The 20,604-nt window shown below is 42.2% G+C and overlaps 1 protein-coding gene across 4 annotated transcripts in view; it reads left to right on the top strand.

The window, feature by feature from the left end:
• Positions 1-20,604, top strand: part of LOC137465598 (zinc finger SWIM domain-containing protein 6-like) — a 262,106-nt gene that overhangs the window by 214,160 nt on the left and 27,342 nt on the right. For all 4 annotated transcript variants that reach the window (XM_068177666.1, XM_068177665.1, XM_068177664.1 and 1 more), the window contains 3 exons: positions 17-152; positions 4,429-4,586; positions 5,111-5,274. In XM_068177666.1, coding sequence (XP_068033767.1) covers positions 17-152; positions 4,429-4,586; positions 5,111-5,274 — 458 coding nt within the window. The remainder of the gene's footprint in view (positions 1-16; positions 153-4,428; positions 4,587-5,110; positions 5,275-20,604) is intronic.

The raw sequence follows: 20,604 nt of genomic DNA, 5'->3' as shown, positions 1-20,604 counted from the left end.
TTTTTCTTTCCCACAGCTGGACCATATAGTGGTTTAGGTGAAGTCATCCATCAAGATAGTGTTCCAATGCACACATTTGCCAAGTATCTTTTCACCTGTCTCCTACCTCATGATGCTGAATTGGCATTCAAAAGTGCACTGAGAGCCATGCGGTATGTATTCACAAGTCATCTAGAAAGAACACAAGTAGTGGTTTGAAAAATGGGAAAAAGCTTGGTAGTCAAGACCTAGCCTTTTTTTCTAAAAGCATTGTTCTGTTTAAGGAGAAATTACTTTTGTTCTGTCATCTGTAAAAGCAATCGATGTCTGTACTAACTACAGTATAATTTATAAATGTACAATTAGTGTTTATATACAACTATAAAACAGCATTCTATGTTACAAATCCTTCTAGAATTCCACTACTGGGACTTGCAGTTTTGTATTGAACAAGAGCTTTAGCACATATGTGTGTTCTTTTACTGATGTGGTTGTGTGTATATAATGCTAGTGACAAGAAAATAAGCAAAGGCATCCCACTAGCAGTCTTAGGATGATCTGCTGCTTAGCTGCTTCCCCCCACTTTATATACTGATCATGATGTCATATGGTCTGAAATATCCCTTTGGTCAGTTTGGGTCACCTGTCCTGGCTGTCTCCTCCTAACTTCCCATGCATCCCCAGCCTCTCCCCAGAGTGGCAGTACAAATAGCAGCAAAGGCCTTGGCTCTGTGTAAGCCCTTCTCAGCAATAATGAAAACGTCTGTATATTATCAACCCTGTGTTCAGCACAAATCCAAAACAAAGTCCCTATACCAGCCACTGGGAAGAAAATTAACTCCATCCCAGCCAAAACCAGCACACTCTAGAAAGCCAAATGAGGATAAAATAGTCCCATGTTCAAAGGACTAAATGGGAAGGCATGCATAACAACAAAGCATAGCTACCATCAAGTCAGGGCAAAGGTCTGCTTATCCTGTTTGGGGTTTTTTTGCCTCCAAGAGTGTCTAATAGTGGGTGTTAGGGAAGGAATGTAAGAAATATGAGAAGCAACTTTGCATACTTACTACTTACAGTTAGAGTTTTTGAATTCGAATTTTTAGAATTAGAATTTTTAAAATGTCAATTTTATAAAGTACACTTGTATCCTTGTATTCAATTTCAGTCACTACCTTAAAGTGTTTTTCAGAGATTGTGGGCAGTTTTCCTCCTTAAACTAAATGACTGAGACCACATTAAAAGGCTAGAATAGACATCTATGAGTATTTTTGCAGAGTGCACTGAATGCTTCAGTGAATGTTATGGCAACATGCCATTCCACTTGAAGAAGTATTTGGGCTTTCCCCAGAAACAAATCATAATTGATAACTTATTTTCTAGAAATTTCCTTTCTCAACTGGAAAAACAAGCAAGGCACTGAAAAATCAAAATCTCTAGTTGATTATGGGGAGCTCTAGCCATCTTTTGGCATGAAGCTGCCATCTCGGCCAAAGAAGTTACTTCTCAAACAGACTAGTATAAGAAAGAGTTATCTGTTTGTTTCTAGCTCATAAAATCACAGGAGACATCATCATAATCAGGGCTGTTCTCCATAGCTCTCTTGGCATCACTTTTAAGGTAGATGGGCGTTCAGCTTTTTAATATTATTTACTTATGCATTTTTAATATTTTGTAATATATTTGGCACTCTTAAGAAATGTGGACTGCTATCTTGAACTTTTAACTGCAGTGACAGAAGATGCAGACACTTTCTATTCCATGCCTGTCTGTGTTCCTTGAAACTTCTCAAAAATTCTTATAAAGAATGTTGGTTACTTTTTCCATTCACGCCAAAGTGATACTTCAGTATACAAAACACTCCTGATGAAAAACAAATGAATAACTAACTAAACCTAAATGTTGTTTTGATGGGGGTAAGGAAGAAAGAAAACAGGAAGATTGAATGTTGTAGTGAGTTGACACTGACTGGACACCAGGCACTCACCAAGGCCACTCTCTCACTCCCCTCCACAGTTGGACAGGGGAGAGAAAATTTAACAAAGGGTTCATGGGTTGAGATAAGGACCGGGAGAGATCGCTCATCAAATACCATCACGGGCAAAACAGGCTCAATGTAGAGATATGCATTGAATTTATTACACTAACAAAATCAGAGCAGGATAATGCGAAGTCAAATAAAACCTTAAAAACACCTTTCCCACAACCCTCCTTCCTTCCAGCTCTGCCTCCTACCCCAGCAGCACAAGGAGACAGGGAATGGGGGTTATGGTCAGTTCATCACCCGTGTCTTCTCCTGCTGCTCAGGGAGAGGAGTCATTCCCCTTCTCCACTGTGAGGTCCCTCCCATGGGAGACAGTTCTCCTTGAATTTCTCCGATGTGAGTCCATCTCACAAGCAACAGTTCTCTGCAAACTGCTGCAGTGAGTCCATTCCACAGGCAACAGTCCCCCCTAAACTGCTGCAGAGTGGGTCACTTTTCCACGGGGTGCAGTCCTCCAAGGACAGGCTGCTCCAGTGTGGGACCTTGTCTCCACAGGTCTCCCTCGAGGTCATAGCCTCCTCTCAGGCATCCACCTGCTCTGGCATGGGGCTCCTGCATGGGTTGCGGGTGGATCTCTGCAACCCCATGGACCTCCATGGGTTTCAGGGGAGCAGCCTGCTTCACCGTGTTAATCACCATGGGCTGCAGAGGAATCCCAGCTCCGGTGCCTGGACCACCTCCTCCCCCTTCTTCTTCACTGACCTTTGTGTCTGCAGAGTTGTTCTTCTCACGTTTTCACCCCACTCTTATCTGGCTGAAATTAAAACTGCGCAACAATTTCTGGTTTTCTTTCTTAAATATGTTGGAGCGACCAGGGATTGGCTTTGCCAGATGCTGTGGAAGCTTCTAGCAGCTTCTCACAGAAACCACCCCTGTAGCTCCTCCACTACCAAAACCTGGCTGTGCAAACCCAATACAAATGTATGTCTCATATTTGTGAGGTGGAATGGATCAGAAGAGGGAAATTTAACCATCTCTTCCTTTATGGTATGGGTAAAATGTTTCCACATAGAAATCTGCATGGCTGCTCATGCTTTTTGAAGTGGAACATATTTCTTTCTTCACTTGAACATTTATGAAAGAAGCTAACTTCCCAAGACGACAGCTAGTTGCTCTCCAGACATAAGTGTTTAGTGTCAGTCTACACAGGTCATTGACCCATGATGGCAACTCTGGAGTATTTTGCCTCTCTGCATTCAACATCATCTGTTGCAATTTCTTTCTTTCTTTTTTTTTTTAATTTTCTTTTAGTGTGTGGAACACTCAGTGTGAAATCAATAGAATTTGAGACCGTAAGACCTTTCATGCATGCACCTCAGGGCTGCAAGGACAGGGTGTGCTATCTTTGATGGTCACTTTTGTCTACAGTTCTCTGCTTGTAGCACTGAAACATGTGGAGTACAGCCTTGGAGAATGTGGATCTGCAGTGACTTAGTTGACTGTTCACTTGGAGTATGAACTCAAATGTTTGGCTTCGTTTGGCTGATTCCCTGTTAAGCCTGAATTTCAACCCAGGCTTTGTGAGTCAGCCTTTAATGGTGATGTTTAATCACAAAGTAGCTTTGCTAAAACCTAACTAAATAATTGATGTTTCAAAGGGCAAAAAAGTGAAGAATGCTAAATCTGCTTGTGCTTGTTATAATGTTCCCTAATCTTGCCAAAATTGCATGAAAGCCACCAATTCACAACAACATTTCTTTTCACAGCAAAGGAACATAGAAGCTGACAATGAAATTCAAAGTGACAGGAAATTTCCCTTTCATGATCTTTGTCTATTTGCTGTTACTCATAACCTAATAATCCTTTTTGCATTATGTTAGTTAGAATTTTTCCTGTTTGTTGAAACAATTTATTAATGCATTTTTTTCTCCCCCTTTTGTGCTTGGAAAAAATCAGCTGGGTAATTTATATGTATTTTATTTTTACATATATAAAGCTATATAGAGGTCTCCTCCTTCTTCCCCCCACTTTATATAATGAGCATGAGGCCATATGGTCTGAAATATCCCTTTGGTCCATTTGGGTCACCTGTCCTGGCCGTGTCTCCTCCCAACCTCCCATGCACCCCCAGCCTCCTTGCCAGCTTGGCAGTGTGAAAAGCAGCAAAGGCCACAAATCCAAAACATAGCCCCATTCTAGCCACCATGAGGAAAATTCTACCTACCTCAGCCAAAACCAGCACAATGGCTTAATTGTCCTATGAATTCTTACAGATGCCTGCTGATGTAGGCAAGTTTGGCAAATGGACTTTTAAGATTCCCCAAGAAAATAAGTGGTTTTCCAATATCTTTATACCCAAAACTGCACATTTAATAAACAAGGTCAAGTGTTCTTGCAGCTTTAGTTTTGCTTATGAGTAACCTAATATAATAATGATTTGATGAAAGAGTATTTTTTTCTTATTCCAGGTTGCTAGTATTGGAATCTATGGCTCCTTTGGGAGATACCTCACGTCCACACCACATTGCATCAGTTGTTCCAAACCGGTATCCACGCTGGTTCACCCTAAGTCACATCGAATCCCAGCAGTGTGAGCTGGCATCTACCATGTTGACAGCAGCCAAAGGTACATTGCTGTCAATTACGTACTCAACTAAGTGTATGCTTTTAATATTTCATTAAATAAACAGATTATAAAACTTGTGTTTAAGAATTCAAATTGCAGCCTGACAGGAGCTTGAAATGGGAAAAACAAACTGAACTGACTTAAACCTGTCACTTAATTTTCTAGAAAAGTGGTTAAACTAGCTAGATAGTAGCCAGATGGGCTTGATTTGAGGCTGATGAGACAGCTTTTTGTTCTTCTGACACAATATAGACTGTGAAACCCAGGAGTAGACAAATCACTTCTAAAATTCACAAATTGAGATGACTTTTGGCCATGTACTACACTAACACCACCAGGCACAAGAGGAATTTGTGGTCTTTTATCTTTTGTTCATGTAATTTCATTATGGAAGGTTTATAAAATTAAAATGTGCATAACTGAAACATTGTACTATTTCGTAGCAAAGGCAAGCTCAATTATAATGCATTTCTGTATGTTTTGGAAGCTTGTTCTGTTTTGGTGATTATGTTTGCACCTTGCAGGTGATGTTCAGAGGCTGGAAAAAGTGTTAGAATCCATTCAGAAAAATATCCACTCCTCATCACACATCTTCAAACTTGCCCAGGATGCATTTAAAATAGCAACACTCATGGACAACTTGCCAGATATCACTCTTCTGAAAGTTTCTCTGGAGTTGGGCCTTCAGGTATTTCCTTCATTCATTATTACTACAGTAGAAGACGAATTTGACCCTGTGCTGGTGGGTACAGCTCTTTAAGTCACTGAGGAGCCTCTCAAAAACCCTCTTTGGGCTTTGTCGGGAATTTTTTTATTCTGTTTTCTGATGTTAAGCACAGTTAACTGGTAAATACAGAGCAAGGATCTGTGCAGTCCCTTTGTGCAATTAGAGTGGAAGAGAGAGCTTGGAGCAGCTGGCTGAAGGGCATTCCTCTGTTCAGGGGTAAGAAAGGACCAGTGCAATGGGTTTGGGAGTATATGTAGGGATGGCTAGAGAGCAAAATTATTCTGCTTGCCAGAAATAATAGTATCATCGAATAGTTTGGGTTGCAAGGGACCTTTAAAGGTCATTTAGTCCAACCCCCTTGCAATGAGCAGGGACATCAACTAGATCAGGTTGCTCAGAGCCCTGTACAACCTTACCTTGAATGTTTCTAGGGATAGGGCATCCACCACCTCTCTGGGCAACCAATGTCAGTGTTTTACCACCTTCATTCTAAAAAACTTCTTCCTTGTATCTAGTCTGAATCTACTCACTTTTAGGTTAAAACCATCAGCCCTTGTCCTATTGTTACAGGCCCTACTAAAAAGTCTGTCCCCATCCTTCTTATAGGCCCACTTCAAGTACTGAAAGGCAGCAATGAGGTCTCCCCAGAGTCTTCTCTTCTCCAGGCTCAACAGCCCCAACTGTCTCAGCATTTCCTGATAGGAGAGGTGTTTCACCCCTCTAATCTATATGGCCCTCCTCTGGACTTGCCTTTGCAGATCTTTTCCATGGCCTTGAGAGGTTTCTTGTAATTCCTCCCATTTTCCCTTCCTTTACCTCAAATGACATTTGGTAGGTGCTTGATGAATTACTAGAGGAAGCCAAGGTCAATCATAATGACTTCTTTCAAGGCAGACTGTACCTCTCACTTCTTTCATCAAATCCTGCACTCCACAAGCTGTGGGATGGTTATCTGTACCAGTCTCAGCTTGATGTGTGCAAGAACCTCAGATCAGTTTTCAGGCTCTTATGAGAGACTTCACAGGTTGAAAGGAGAGATAAACTTTTAGGTATCTGGAGTAATATTGCCTTACACTGATGAATCTTGGGGTTTGCACAGTTCATTTCAACAAAAATAAATCACTTCATCTTTCTTCAAGGTGTTCTTAAAAACAAGAAAAAACAAAAACTCAAAAAATTCAAAGATCAGAAAACCATTTATTACTCTGCTTCAGTAAACAAAGATAAGACTTCTGGGGAAAGGATATTATCCTGGTTGCTTCTCATGCCAAAGAAAGCTACTCTTTGACTATTCTAGATTTTCAGAAGCTAAGGTCAGAAAGCTGAAATTGTGTGCTTTGTTAGCCTTTCCTGTTCTGAAGATTGCTGTGGAAATCTGCTCTCTTTTTTTTTTCTTCACATCACATTTCTGGCTTAAATGTTTGTTTACTTGAGAAAGATTCTTATGATTGACTCGAATGTCACCTCAAGCATTTACCAAGTATTATTCAGTGGTAGCAGTACACTTTGGAGATCACTGTGTTCATGGATACCCCTGTGTGGATGATGGTGTCATCAGAATGTTTTCAGTAAGATCTAGTGAAAGAAATATCATGAACCTGTACTTTCTCATAAATCCAGTGTTTGGAATAAACTGGTGCAGAACATGTCCACTGTCAGCCCCAAGCTTACTAAGGTGGTTTAGAAACCTTAAAGGTAGTTTGCTTTCCAGAAAGGAAGATGCATATCAGTTTTCTGGTAGGAACTCACAGCTATATAGATTTCTACAGTAACATTTCTCCTGTAGGTCTTACAGTGTCAGCAATGTCTTCAGTGGCCTACAGATGCTATCCCCTCTCCTGCCTCCCAACCTAATGGCAATTAGAATGTCTATGTTCGCTATCTAGTAACTGACTGCTTATGGCATCTGCCCTATAAAACTCTATTTCTCCCCTCACACGACAAACTGAACAGCAGTGTCCTCACCAGCCCAACTTGTCATTGTTCGGCTGAGGAAGTGATAACAAACATTTCACAACTCTGTCACTGAGATTTCCATGAGAGAAAAGCCTCTTATATTGGTCTAGATTTGGGAGTAATATTTGGACTCCTGGGTTCTTTCTCCCTATTTTCCAATGGCAGCATGTGTTATGTGACTCAGGAGAGGGAAGGCATTTAAACTAGTTGTGGTACACCCCCATTTCCAACCTAAGACAGGCTCTCACTTTAGACTGCTGTTTATAGGCCCACAAGACAGTAGGCTATGGTCATAGTAATTTTCCATCCTGGCCTCAATTCAGGTCAGTAACTTTGTTTGAAAGTTTGAGAACAAAACTATTATTCACTTTGGTTGCTATTGCTGCTGAACAAGTTATATTTCCTTAAGAAGGAGTCTATGCAGTAGTGGGGGAAGATGTTAGAAAATTCTTTTAGCTATAGCACTGTATTGTGTCTGACTGAGGTAAAGTTCACAGCCCTTACAGTACTGTACTTTGCATTGGTAACTGGATGGGTGTTGATAACAGACCAGTGTTTTGGCTACTGCCAAGCAGCACTTTCCCTCTGACATTCCTTCCCCCCATCAAAGGGATGGTAGTGGGCAAGATCCTGGGAGGGGACACAACCAAGCCAACTGACCCAAACTGACAAATGGACATTCCATACCATATGACATCAGCTCAGATATATAAAGCTAAGGGACAGAGGAGGAAAGGGGGGCATTCGTGATTCCTCAATGTTTGCCTTCCAAAGAAACCATTACGCGTGCTGAAGCCCTGCCTCCCAGGAAGTGTCCGAACATCACTGCTAATGGGAAATAGAGATTGACTATTTTTTCTTTATTTCACTCTGATTCATCCTTTCTGCTTTCCTGCTTGACTGAGGACTCCATGGGGTGTGCAAGTTCCATTTCACCCCTAACGTTTTAGCTGGGCTTTGCACTATTAGCAATAAAGTGTGAACTTCTGTCTGATGACATTCCCACTGACATTCCAAATCTTGGGATAATTTCCTTCAACAAAACCTTTACCACCTCCCTATCTTTGTTGGTGTGACAAGGGAAAGCTTCTGGCCATCCTGAAAAAGTATCTACCAGTGCCAATAAATACCTGTACCCGTTTAGATGTGGAAGCTCTGCAAAGTCTATTTGCCAATAGTCTCCTGGAAAATTTCCTTTCTTAGCAATCCCAGGTGTATGCCATATAATTTGATGTGTATTGTTCTTTAAACAGGTCTGGCACTTTTAAACAATGTTTTCATGATACCAGTCATTCCTATGCTCAACACTTGAGGCTTCCCTGCTTCTACCATAGACTCTATCCCCCAATTAGTTACCTTATGTTGTTTCTCTGTGATTTTTCCTTATAAGATGTTGGGGAATTATTACCTGTTTGCAGGGTGTTATCCACTGTCCTTCAGGACTCTTTTCAGCATCTAACAATTTTGCCAGTTTCTCTTCTTCAGCCTAATAATCGGCAACCTCCTTGTCCAAATGCTGATATTTCTTGGGTAAGGCTAATAGGGGGTTCCCACCAGCAGCTTCCTTGGCCACTTTATCAGCCAGACAATTTCCAGTATTTACTGGGGTCTCTCCAAATTGATGAGCTTTACAATGCATTATTGCCACCTTTCAACGTAACTGCACTCCCTCTAATAATCTCTGTATTATTTCTCCATGTTTCACCAGGGATCTCTGAGAGGTTAACAGCCCTCTCTTTCCAAATGGCTCCATGGGCATGGACCACTCCAAAAGCAAATTTAGAGTCAGTCCAAATATTTAGCATCTTCTCCTGTGCGTGCTCTAACGCTCTCATCAGTGCAATCAGTTCTGCTTTCTGAGCCAATGTGTTGGGGTTAGGGCTTTGGCTTCTATTATCTCATGCTGAGTTACCACTGCATACCCTGCTTTTTGGATTCCATTTTTCACAAAGCTGCTTCCATCCACAAAGAGTTCCCAATCCCCTTTTTCCATGGGAGTGTCCTGTAGGTCATCTCAACTGGAGTACACCAGTTCAATGGTCTGCAAGCAATCATGGGTTGGTTCCCCTTTTTCCAGGTCAACTTCTAAGAACACTGCTAGATTCAGAAAGTTAGTTTCTTTTAACTACATATCATCTTATTCTAACTACTGACTTGTATGAAGCAAAGCGACACAGCACCCTCAGGCAGGTGCAAAGGAGAACCCCTTTATTGCAAAAACCAGGCCTTTTTAAGCAGTTAGCTGGTTACCCGTTTACACAGTTTTAGGGCACAACAAGCCCAAGTCAACCAACCACCATACACCATGATGTGGACATGCAGCAGTCACACAGCATGTCTCTCACGTCTCTCTACCAGCTGAGCTACTCTCCCATATTTCCCATCTACTTAGCCTAAGTAGCAGGACTGAGACATGATTTTACAAGGGTAACAAGGCCCTTATTTTATAAGGCTTTACCTATATGCAACACTGACTAGTATTTTAACATCCTGCTTGGTGATAACCAGTGTCCTCCTTTTTGTTCCAATGCCGCTGTAACTATGGGGCACAAAACCAGTCAATTGCTGTCCCAGGGTTAATTTTTTGCTTCCTGGATTAGGAGGACTGTTGCCACTACTGCCCTAAAACAATACATCCATCCTTTGCTGGCATCATCAAGTTGTTTAGAAAAGTACGCAACTGGTCTCTTCCAGGATCCCAGCCATTGTGTCAATACCCCCAATGCCAAATAAGAACTTTCATGCACAAACAGTTCAAAAGGTTTTTCTAAGTTTGGTAGTCCCAATGCAAGGGCAGTCATTAAAGCATGTTTAAATTCCTGAAAGGCTTTCCTGCATTCAGGAGTCCAGATGAGGACTTCATCCTTTTCATTAACTGCCTCATCTAGAAGTTTAGCAATCAAATCAAAGTTGAGTATCCATAGGCGACCCCACCTGACCATTCCCAGAAATGCTCTCAGTTCTTTTTTAGAAAGGGACTCAGGAGTTTGATAGATCTTTTCTCTTTTCTTTCCTGGCCCAGACACTTTTGTCCTTGTGAAATAGTAAATCCCAAATACAACACCTCTTGTTTTACAATTTGAGTCTTTTTCCTGGAAACTTTGTATTCAGATTGTCCTAAGAAATTTAACAGAATAATAGCCAGTTCCATATATTCACTTGCAGTCAAGGAAGCTATTAAGATGCCATCTACATACTGCAGCAATGTTACATCCTCATGTTCTTTTTGCCATCCTTCTAATTCCTTAGCTAGCTGGTTACCAAAAATAATTGGACTATTTTTGAATCATTGCAGTAACACAATTCACGTCAATTGAGTCTTTCTCCCAGTCTTTGGACTTTACCATTCAAAAGCAAACAGATCTTGGCTTTCACTTTTCAAATGGATGCAAAAGAAGGCATCCTTTATATCTAACACTGTGAACCATTGATCCGAATTCTTCAAGGTTGTCAATAAAGTATAAGGATTGGCTACCACCAGGTGTACATCCTGGACTATCTGATGGACAGCCGTAAGATCTTGTACCTGCCGATGTTAATTTGAGTGTGATTTCTTTACCCACAAAATAGAAGTGTTAAAATGGGACTGGCAATCCACAAGCTGTTTGTGTTCACTAAATGTTTCTAATAATGATTTCAGTCCTTTCCTAGTTTTTAATTTCAAAGGGTATTGTCTTACGAGTCTAGCATTTGGCTTTAAAAGAATCTTTACCAGTTCTGCATTCCTAGCTCTCTTGGAATTCAGGTGGCCCATACCAATGGGACGACTGCATTGTCCACTTCCTTGGTATTTCTGCTTCAGATTCAGGATTCTGTAACAGACAGACTTGGGTGTCCAAGACTTTTTCTTCAGGAATATGAACTTGGATTTTTCCTTTTTCAAATGAAATTTGTGTGTTTAATTCACTCAATACATCTCTTTCTAGTATTGGTACAGGACATTCAGGTATATAAAGAATTTGATGGGCTAACATCCATTTACTAATTCCAAATTTTAATGGTTGAAAAAAAGTCTGATTTTCCTTTTGCCCTGTTGCACCAACAACTGAGACTGTGTGTTTGCTTAATTGTCCTTGTCAAGTATTTAAAACAGAGTAAGTAGTTCCAGTATCTACAAGACATTCTATTTCCTCATTCCCCAACTTTATTGTAACTAGGGGGTTTGTTGGGGAATATTTCAAATCCATCCCCCATCCCCTTCAGTCCTCACTCCTATTTACCATCTCCACAGCTTCTCTTGGCATTTGACAGTTTCCCTGATTCCTGTTTCTATTCCTTGGGCACTCTCTTTTCCAGTGCCCCATTTATTTAAAAATTGCACATTGGTTCTTATATAGCCTCATTCAAGGATTTTGTCCTAGTGTTTGCCCCCCAGTCAATTTCCCCCTCTATTCTTTCAGCTATTGCCAATGCCAAACATTTACAGTATTTATTTTTCTCTTTTCCTTTCTACTTCCTGTCTACTGATATACACACTCCAAGAAACTTGCAACAGTTTGCTCGGGGTTCTGGACTCTTTGGCCTGTAGTTTTTGCCATTTCCATTTAATATCAGCATTTGATTGTCCAATAAATATATGTGCTAATTGTGCAGCATCCTTCTTTTTCTCAAGGTCCAAATCAGTATATTTTTAATACGTTTCTGTGAGTCTATTAAAAAAAAATCAGTAGGGGTTCCTCTTTTATTTATACAATCTGATATAATTTAGACAAGTTTTTAGGTTTTGGGAAAGCATGTTTCATTCCAAAAAAATCAGATGCTGGTATTTGATTAACAAATCTTGCTGGACTTGATTATTTGGATCCCACTTCAGATCCACAAAGGGTAAATGATCCTCTATTGACCCCTGATGCACACCCTGAGCATGAATTCTTTCTGCTTCTTCCCTAGCCTTAGTGGTCACCAGGCGTTTTTCTTCATGAGTTATTAAAGCATCCAGTATCCCCTGCAAATCATTCCAATAAGGATCTTGTGTCCTAATGACTGTTTCCACAACCTTAGAAACCTTTTCTGGATCCTCCCAGTAAGTCCCTGCCAACTCCTTCCAAGCTTGTAAATCCAACACTGAAAATGGCACTTTAAGAGTTACTGGTCCCTCTGCTCCCACTGCCTGCCATAAGGGGCTTGTGCAACTCACGTGGGCCCCCCTTGTCTGCCCTGCTATAGGGCTAAAACTTTTATGGCCTGATACAGGGCTAAGACTTTTACTGCTACGGTCACTTTCTTCTTCCATTTCCACATCTGCTCCCTGCCTTTCTCCTCTTTCTTATTTGGTCTCCCCTTATACACTAATAAATCCACATCCTCCTCCTCGTTTGTTTGTCTGTAATTAATACAACATTTACCTATGCTACAGGCAGAGCAACACCTTTTGAGAGGTTTCTTATCTTCCATTTCTAATGGCAAAATCATTGGATCTCTAGGCACATGTATGCATTCCTTCTGCAAATCAGGATTATTCTGCAAATCAAAAAATAAATCAACATCAGGGGCTTCATTCCACTTGCCTTCCCTTCTACAAAACAGCATTAGTTGCAAAATGGTATTGTAATTTACAGTCCCATTAACAGGCCACTATTCTGGATCATCAAGCTTATACATCGGCCACCAATGAATAGAATATTTCACAATTTGTTTTCACATCAGAGGGCTGTCCCCCCAAGCTTTTTCTCTTCCTTAGGACACAACACAATGGGGAGCTTTTTGGGATCTCTTATCCCAGGAACTGTCAAGATAGCCCTGCTCCCATATTTAACACTTTACAAACCTTTTAACACCTTCAAAACATTTTAAAACTTTTTACAACCATTTTATAACCTTTCTCAAAACCAAGATTGCACTCCAAGCATCCCTGTAGTAGCACATGATCTTACCCAAGCCCGCAACCAGTTACATAAACCTCTCAGCCTCACACTGCATACTTTCTCTCAGTGTGACGTGCAGGCAAAATACCTTAAAGTACCTTATTTAATGTCATATTCTTTGTCCCAGAAAGGGAAGTGTGGTCTACTTACCAGACCAGTGAAATGGAACATCTCCTGAAAAATACTTCGGTGTGTGCTGGAGTTCTAACAAGTCCTCTGGTCTGCTGAGTTGCTGCCACTTTGACCCATCTGGGGTGCCAGAAGCTGTCACCAAAAAACAGGAAATAAACTCTCCAATCAATTTGTTTGGTTAGAAAGCTGACATTACTTTATTAACAGCACTGGATGCATGGGGATTTGTCCTCAAAGCATGCATAAGCAGCAATGTAACAGACCTGGTTATATAATGAAACTAATACATATTCATCACATTTCTATTACATATTAATTACATTTCCTGAATACAGGAATATGCTAATTATTTATGTCAACTTTTTTGGATATGAGTAGGTGCCTTTGGAGGGTCTTTGGTGGTCATTTGGAAACACTCTATTCCTCAAAATCCCTTTAATGGTCCTGGATCTTTCTGATGAATCTTCTTTTCTTGAGAGTATCTCAAATATGTGGTCAGGTTATAATACACTTCTCTTATCGTTCTTTGCTCTGGCACTCCATCTCTGTTCTCAAAACTAAGACATCTTCTAGTACATATTAATCACTAATATAAGTAAACAAGGAAACATTAGCTAGTCACAAATGTAGGGAGTTAACACAAGGCCACATAATCTCTGTCATTTGTACTAAGCACTGCATGGTACCAAACTAAGCATTAACCATGGATATAGGGATCATATACCTTTGTGCTATAGTTAAAATAATTTTCTAACATCTTCCCCCACTGCTGCATAGACTCCTTCTTAAAGAAATATAAGTTGTTTGGTAACATTATTCAGGCAAAAAAAAAAAAATTCCAAGGCTGTTAGTTAGAAACCAGGAACTCATTAGACAGCACAAGTTCCTGGAGCAGACAGTGTCTCTGATAAACTCAAGAGGAGCTCAGCCACAGGGCTGTTTGTCAAGGCTGAGTCCTAAGGAGCATTTCTCAGATCATAGTGTGGCTGGGGAGGGAGGGGGGAATTAGCAATCGCAGTTGGCAATGGCACAGTTGAGAGTCTCTGGGTAAGGATTAAGGAACAAACAAAGCGGATGTTATCGTGGAAGTCTACTATCGGTGATGAAGAGAGACAGGAACTACGAGATGGGGACTCCATGAGATGGTCAAAGAATCCAAATTTATTGTGAAGTACAACTGCTTATATACTTATTCTAGGAAGACTAAATGTTTTACTACAATGATTGGGTTAAACATCACATAAACAAACATACATTTTAAACATCGCTTGCTTGCAGAAGTTGATGTAATTTTTTGGTAAGTTAGTCTGATTTAATCTTCTTGCAGTCTTCAAAGCTGTTTGTTCTTGCCAAGACATCCTGTTATCAAATCTCTTATGCTAACCAGGTCCAAAGTCTATCATCTGTCTTGTGTATCCCAATAGTCTACTATAGGCCACCCAACCAGGACAATAATGCCGATGAATTATTCTTTAAGGAACAAAGGGACACCTCTAAATCAACCACCCTTGTCCTTATGGGAGACTTCAACTTGCTGTATGTTAACTGGGAACACCACACAGCTGGCACAAACAGGTCCAGAAGATTCCTAAAACACCTGGATGACAACATCATGGTACAGGTGCTAAGAGGAACTACTAGGAAAGGTGCCTTCCTTCATTTGTTGCTTGTTAACAGAGAGGGGCCCATGAGTAAAGTGGCAATTGGTGGTCATCTTGGCCACAGTGACCACAAAGCAATCAAGTTTAAAATCTCTGGTGAGAGGAGGAAAAGTGCCAGCAAAACTCCAATCCTGGACACGAAGAGAGCAGACCTCAAGCTGCTCAGGGAACTAGCTAGCAAGGTTCCCTGGGAAAATGCTGTTGAAGGTGCTGGGGTCCATCAGGGCTGGTTACTTCTTAAGCACCAACTCCTAAGAGCACAGAGGCAGACAATTCAGGAGCAGGATGTGGAGCTTCCTGGGTTCCTGAGTGACTCATTATAAGAACGCTGAGCAGGTGGGGTGCTTGCATTGTGAGCCATTCAGGAGCAGGAGGTGGAGCTTCCTTCATTCCTGAGTGACTCATTATAAGAGGCCTCTGGGGAGCATGGCAAACAGGAGCAGGCAAACAGGGTCACAGCAGTTTGTGCAGCAGTTCACGCCGGCAGGGCAAGCAGGGAAGGTTGCAGGTTCTTGCTAGTTAGGTGAGGTGTTTTTATTGGTTGCTTGATTTTAGGCTTTCTCCTAGTAATGGTTTTAACCCGGTCGAAATCTGTGGTTGGTACAAGTGTATGTGACCAAGTGGAGCCCTCCAAAAACGATGCGTCTGTACAGACCCATTCCTGTGTGGAGTGTTTGAGCTTATCAATGGCATCAGGAGGTGTTGTGGAGGAGGCCTGCCTACGGTGTGAACAAGTGATCGACCTCCTTTCGCTGGTGGCCGAGATTAAAGAGGAAGTTGAAAGATTAAGGATTATCAGGGATAGTGAAAGGGAAATAGACTGGTGGAGATCAGCCCTTACATCTTTAAGGGAGGCCCACCAAGAGTCAGAGGACTCATATGCCTCTCACTCTCAGGCAATAGAGGGGCACCTGGTAGATGAAGGAGAGTGGGAATGCGTCCCTGCTCGGGGAGGTAATAACAAAAATCCCTCCTGCCCGCCATCCCCTAGCCAGGTGCCACTTCAGAATAGGTATGAGGCCCTGGATCTAGAGAACCAGCCAGATGATTTAGAAGAAAATTATCTCCCCAGTGAGCCTCCCAATTATGACTCATCTAAAAAATGGATTACCACCTCTAACATCAAGAAGAAAGGAAGGGTAATCGTAGTGGGCAATTCCCTTCTGAGGGGAACAGAGGACCCCATATGTCGACTGGACCCATCCCACAGGGAAGTTTTCTGCCTCCCTGGGGCCCGGGTATGAATTATCACTGAGAGACTTCCTAAGCTGATTCAGTCCTCTGATTATTACCCACTGCTGATACTCCAGGCTGGCAGTGACGAGATTGAAAAGAGGAGTGTCAAGGCAATTAAAAGGGAGTTTAGGGCACTGGGTCAAGTGGTTGATAGGTCAGGTGTACAGGTAGAGTTCTGCTCAGTCCCTTTGGTGGCAGAAAAAAAATAATGAAAGAAATAGGAGAACTCACATCATTAACAAGTGGCTCAAAGGTTGGTGTCATCGGCAAAATTTCAGATTCTTCGATCATGGGGCAACCTTTACACCACCTGCTCCGGCATGAGCATCTCCCCCACGGGCTGTGGGTGGATCTCTGCATCCCCCATGGACCTCCATGGGCTGTAGGGGGACGGCCTGTTTCACAATGGTCTGCACCATGGCCTGCAGAGTAACCTCAGCTCTGGCACCTGGAGCACCTCCTCCCTGTCCTTCTTCACTGACCTTGGTGTCTCCATATTGTTTCCCTCACACGTTCTCACCTCCTCCTCTTCTCTAGCTGGAATTAAAATTGCACCCCCACTTTGTCTTGATTTTCTTCTTAAATATGTTATCACAGAGCCGTTACCATAATCTCTAATTGGCCCAGGCTTGGCCAGCAGCATGCCCATCTTCAGAGCCATCAAGGATTGGCTCTGCTGGACATGGTGGGAGCTTCTAGCAGCTTCTCACAGAAGGCACCTCCGTGTGTCCCCCTCCCCCCCTACGAAAAACCAGGCCTTGCAAAACCAACATAGCCTTCTGTTCAGGCCTTAGCATATCAAACATCTTCATAAACTACTTGGAAGAAGGACTCAAAGGGATACTAAGTAAGTTTGCCAAGGATACTAAACTGGAAGGAATTGCTGACTCCCTTGGAGGCAGAGAGGCCCTGAAGAGAGACGTGGACAGATTAGAGGGCTGGGCAATTGTCACTGTTTAGTAAGAAATGACACAGACTCACCAGAAGGCTGATTGGCATAAAGCGTGCATCTTTAATTCAGATCACTCTTTTACACACTGTTCCAATCCAGGTAGACCTGATTGGTCATTTAGTTAATACATTTTACCTGATTGGCTAATTAACAAGATGCCCTTTTATAAACAATCTTTGAGAATAACAAGAAAACGGACAGTCGGAAAAACAACACCTGCAGGTTGTTTATAATAATAATCTATCATTGTTTATCTCCAACTCCCTAAAGTCTCCCAGCCTGATTCTGGGAAAACATATCTATTTTTCTCACTCTCTGACCAGGCTGTCACATTCACAGGTCACCCGTTTTGTTTAAAGGAGGAGGCAGTGTTTATAATCCTCTGCAGGGCCCTTTCCGGAAAGGAGAACAAACGCAGCTCCAGAGGTTCCTCTAGTAGTTGCTAGTTACCAATCAGAACCTCAATTGGACGTTGATTTAAAATGGTAAGAGAAATCAAGTCTTGTGGTTCCCTCTTTTAATCTTAAAAACAGTTACCTATTGTAATACAATATCAATGCTAATTCTAATGCAGTAACAACATATCGTTAGTTTGTTCAAAGAACTGGCAGTCTAACTTGTCAAAAGCCCTTTTCCAGAAAGAAGGAAAGGATAGAATGTTCATTCCCCACTCAGAGGGGCCATCTGATTGATGGTCAGCATCTTGATCATCATTCAGAGGTTGCCTGTTGGACGCATTCTGGTTTTGGTGTCGTGAGTCAGAGCGGACATACCTCACAGGAAACTACCATACTCCAGTATCTGTGGAAATGCATGCGTACCTGCAACCCCAAGTGATAAGGTCGCATGGGCCCTCCCACTTATTAGTGGCTAAGTCCCATATCCAGATTTTCACTCGAGGCAGGTGCATCTCACCTGAAGAGTGCAATGAGAGAAAATTATTTAGAATGACAGGATTCTCTGAATTCTGTGGCACTGTAAGATGGTTGATTGTATATAGAGCTTTTTCCAATCAACTGTGCGGGGTTTCTCCAGGCATTCCCCTTTTTTGTTTATCCAGAACACACTTTAAAGTAACATGAGCACGTTCAACAATGGCCTGGCCTGTTGGAGAGTGCGGGATACCATGTTTGTGTGAGACTCCCCATAAGCGCAAAAACTGCTGCGTCTTCTGCGAGACATAGGCGGGGCCATTATCAGTTTTCACAGAAGAAGGTATTACCAAAATTGCAAAAGCCATCCTCCAATGGGCAATCACATCATGACCCTTTTCTCTAGTGTGAGCAGATGCTCACATGGCAGAGGAGAAGGTGTCAATAGACACGTGCACATACTTAAGTCGGCCAAATTCGGCGATGTGCATAACATCTGTTTGCCAAAGCTGCAAGGCCCTTAAGTGTCTGGGGTTCACCCCCACTGGTAAAAGTGCAGCAAGTCCATGACAGTCAGCGCAAGAACTGACAATGTCACGAGCCTCAGTTGATGTCAGGTGAAATTGTTTCTGCAGAGTATGTGCACTTTGATGGAAAAAATCATGTGACGCTTTGGCTTGCGCAATTTTGTCAGGCTGAGGCGCTACCCACGTAGGGTTAGCTAACCTGTCAGCCCTGGCATTGCCTTCTGTTATGAAACCTGGTAAAGTGGTGTGACTCTGAATGTGCAAGATGTAATACGAATGAACTCGGGTCTGAATTGCACTCCACAAGGCTTTCAATAACTGAAACAAAACTGCATTATTGACTTCCTTCAGAAGTGAACAATCCAAATGCTTGGTTATGTCTGTGACATAGGCAGAATCAGTGACCAAGTTCAGAGGCACCTGAGAAAATTTCTGGGATGCCATGGCAACAGCCTTTAGCTCAACCAGTTGGGCCGAGCCTGACTCATTTGCCATCCAGATTCATCCGTCCAAGTAACAATGGCTTTCCTCATTTTTCCAGAACCATCAGTGAAGACAGTGGGTCCTTGCACTGTCATCCGACTACTTTTTGGCCGCAAAAAAGTGTTTTTGCCAACTGCAATAACTTATGACTGAGCATATGATAGGCAATCTGCTCTGAAAAGTTTTGCAGCGCACTTTGCAAAGGAACACTGTTAACAAAGTTCCATTCAAAGTCTTCCCATTCTACTGGAAGAATGATTGTTGCAGGATCAGCTGACATTAATTGCAAACACCATTGACGGCATTTGATTATCAAATGAGTGATCAGTTCAAATAATGTGAATACTGTCTTTTTTGGTTGATAAGGCAAGAAGATCCATTCCAAAATGCACAAAGGATCAGATCATTTGTCACTCCATTGGCCAATGATACTCGTAGGATGAAAATCTGGATTGGTAATGAAGATAGTGATATCAATGGAAAGATCTACTCGATGAACCTGACAAGCAGAAACAGCCTTTTGGACTTCCCCCAGCGCTCGGCGCGCCTCAGGAGTCAATTTCTGAGGTGATCTCAGGGTTTCCCTTTAGAGTATCATACAGCAGGGACAGTTGTTTTGCGGTCAGTCCCAAGTAGGGACGCAACCAACTGATGGTACCCAGTAATTTCTGGGCACATTCAAGGTCTTAATAGAATCTGAGAATTGCATCTCCTGATGCTGAATGGTTCGGTCCAGAATTTTGACTCCCAGATATTTCCATGGAGAATGCTGTTGAACCTTCACCGGAGCCACTTGCAGCCCATAACAATGTAGATCAGAGAACATCTGAAGCTGTATCCTCAGCAACTCATCCTGGGTGGGTGCTGCCACCAGGATGTCATCCATGTAATGATAGCAACATGCATCAGGAAACTGCTCGCGGACTCCGGACAAGGCCTGAGCCACATACCACTGACAAATAGTCGGGCTATTGCGACAACCCTGTGGCAAAACTTTCGATTGATATCTCTGCACAGGTTCAGCATTGTTAATTGAAGGCACTGTAAAGGCAAGCTTTGGTTTGTCATCAGGATGCAAAGGAATTGTGAAGAAACAATCCTTCAAATCAATGATCAAGATTTCCCATGCCATGGGGAGTATGGTGGGTGAGGGCATACCAGGCTGCAGTGCCCCCATGCTTTCCATCACTGCATTAATTTTTCAGAGGTCCTGTAACAGCCTCCATTTCCCAGATTTTTTCTTTATCACAAAACAGGAGTATTCCAGGGACTAGTGGAAGGCTCAATGTGCCCCTGTTGAAGTTGTTCCTGAACCAATTCATGAAGGGCGACCAATTTTTATTTTGTCAGGGGCCACTGGTGTACCCAAATGGGTTTGTCCACCAGCCACTGTAAAGGCAACGTAGGATATTTTCCGCCCTTTAGCACAGTGACCCCAATTAAAAATCCATCCCAATTCATACCCCCCAACCCTTTGATGGCTGACCCTATGGAAGCCAAAGGCCACGTAGGAGGCCACGCAGAGAAGGAAATGACTGTCACATCTGCCCCTGTGTCGATCAAACCTCGAAGACAGATCTTTGGCAGGCAGACACTCGGTAGGATCTG

This window comes from Anomalospiza imberbis (genome assembly GCF_031753505.1).
Source record: "Anomalospiza imberbis isolate Cuckoo-Finch-1a 21T00152 chromosome W unlocalized genomic scaffold, ASM3175350v1 scaffold_31, whole genome shotgun sequence".
Lineage (NCBI taxonomy): Eukaryota > Metazoa > Chordata > Aves > Passeriformes > Viduidae > Anomalospiza > Anomalospiza imberbis.
This window is presented reverse-complemented; position numbering and strand designations above follow the sequence as displayed.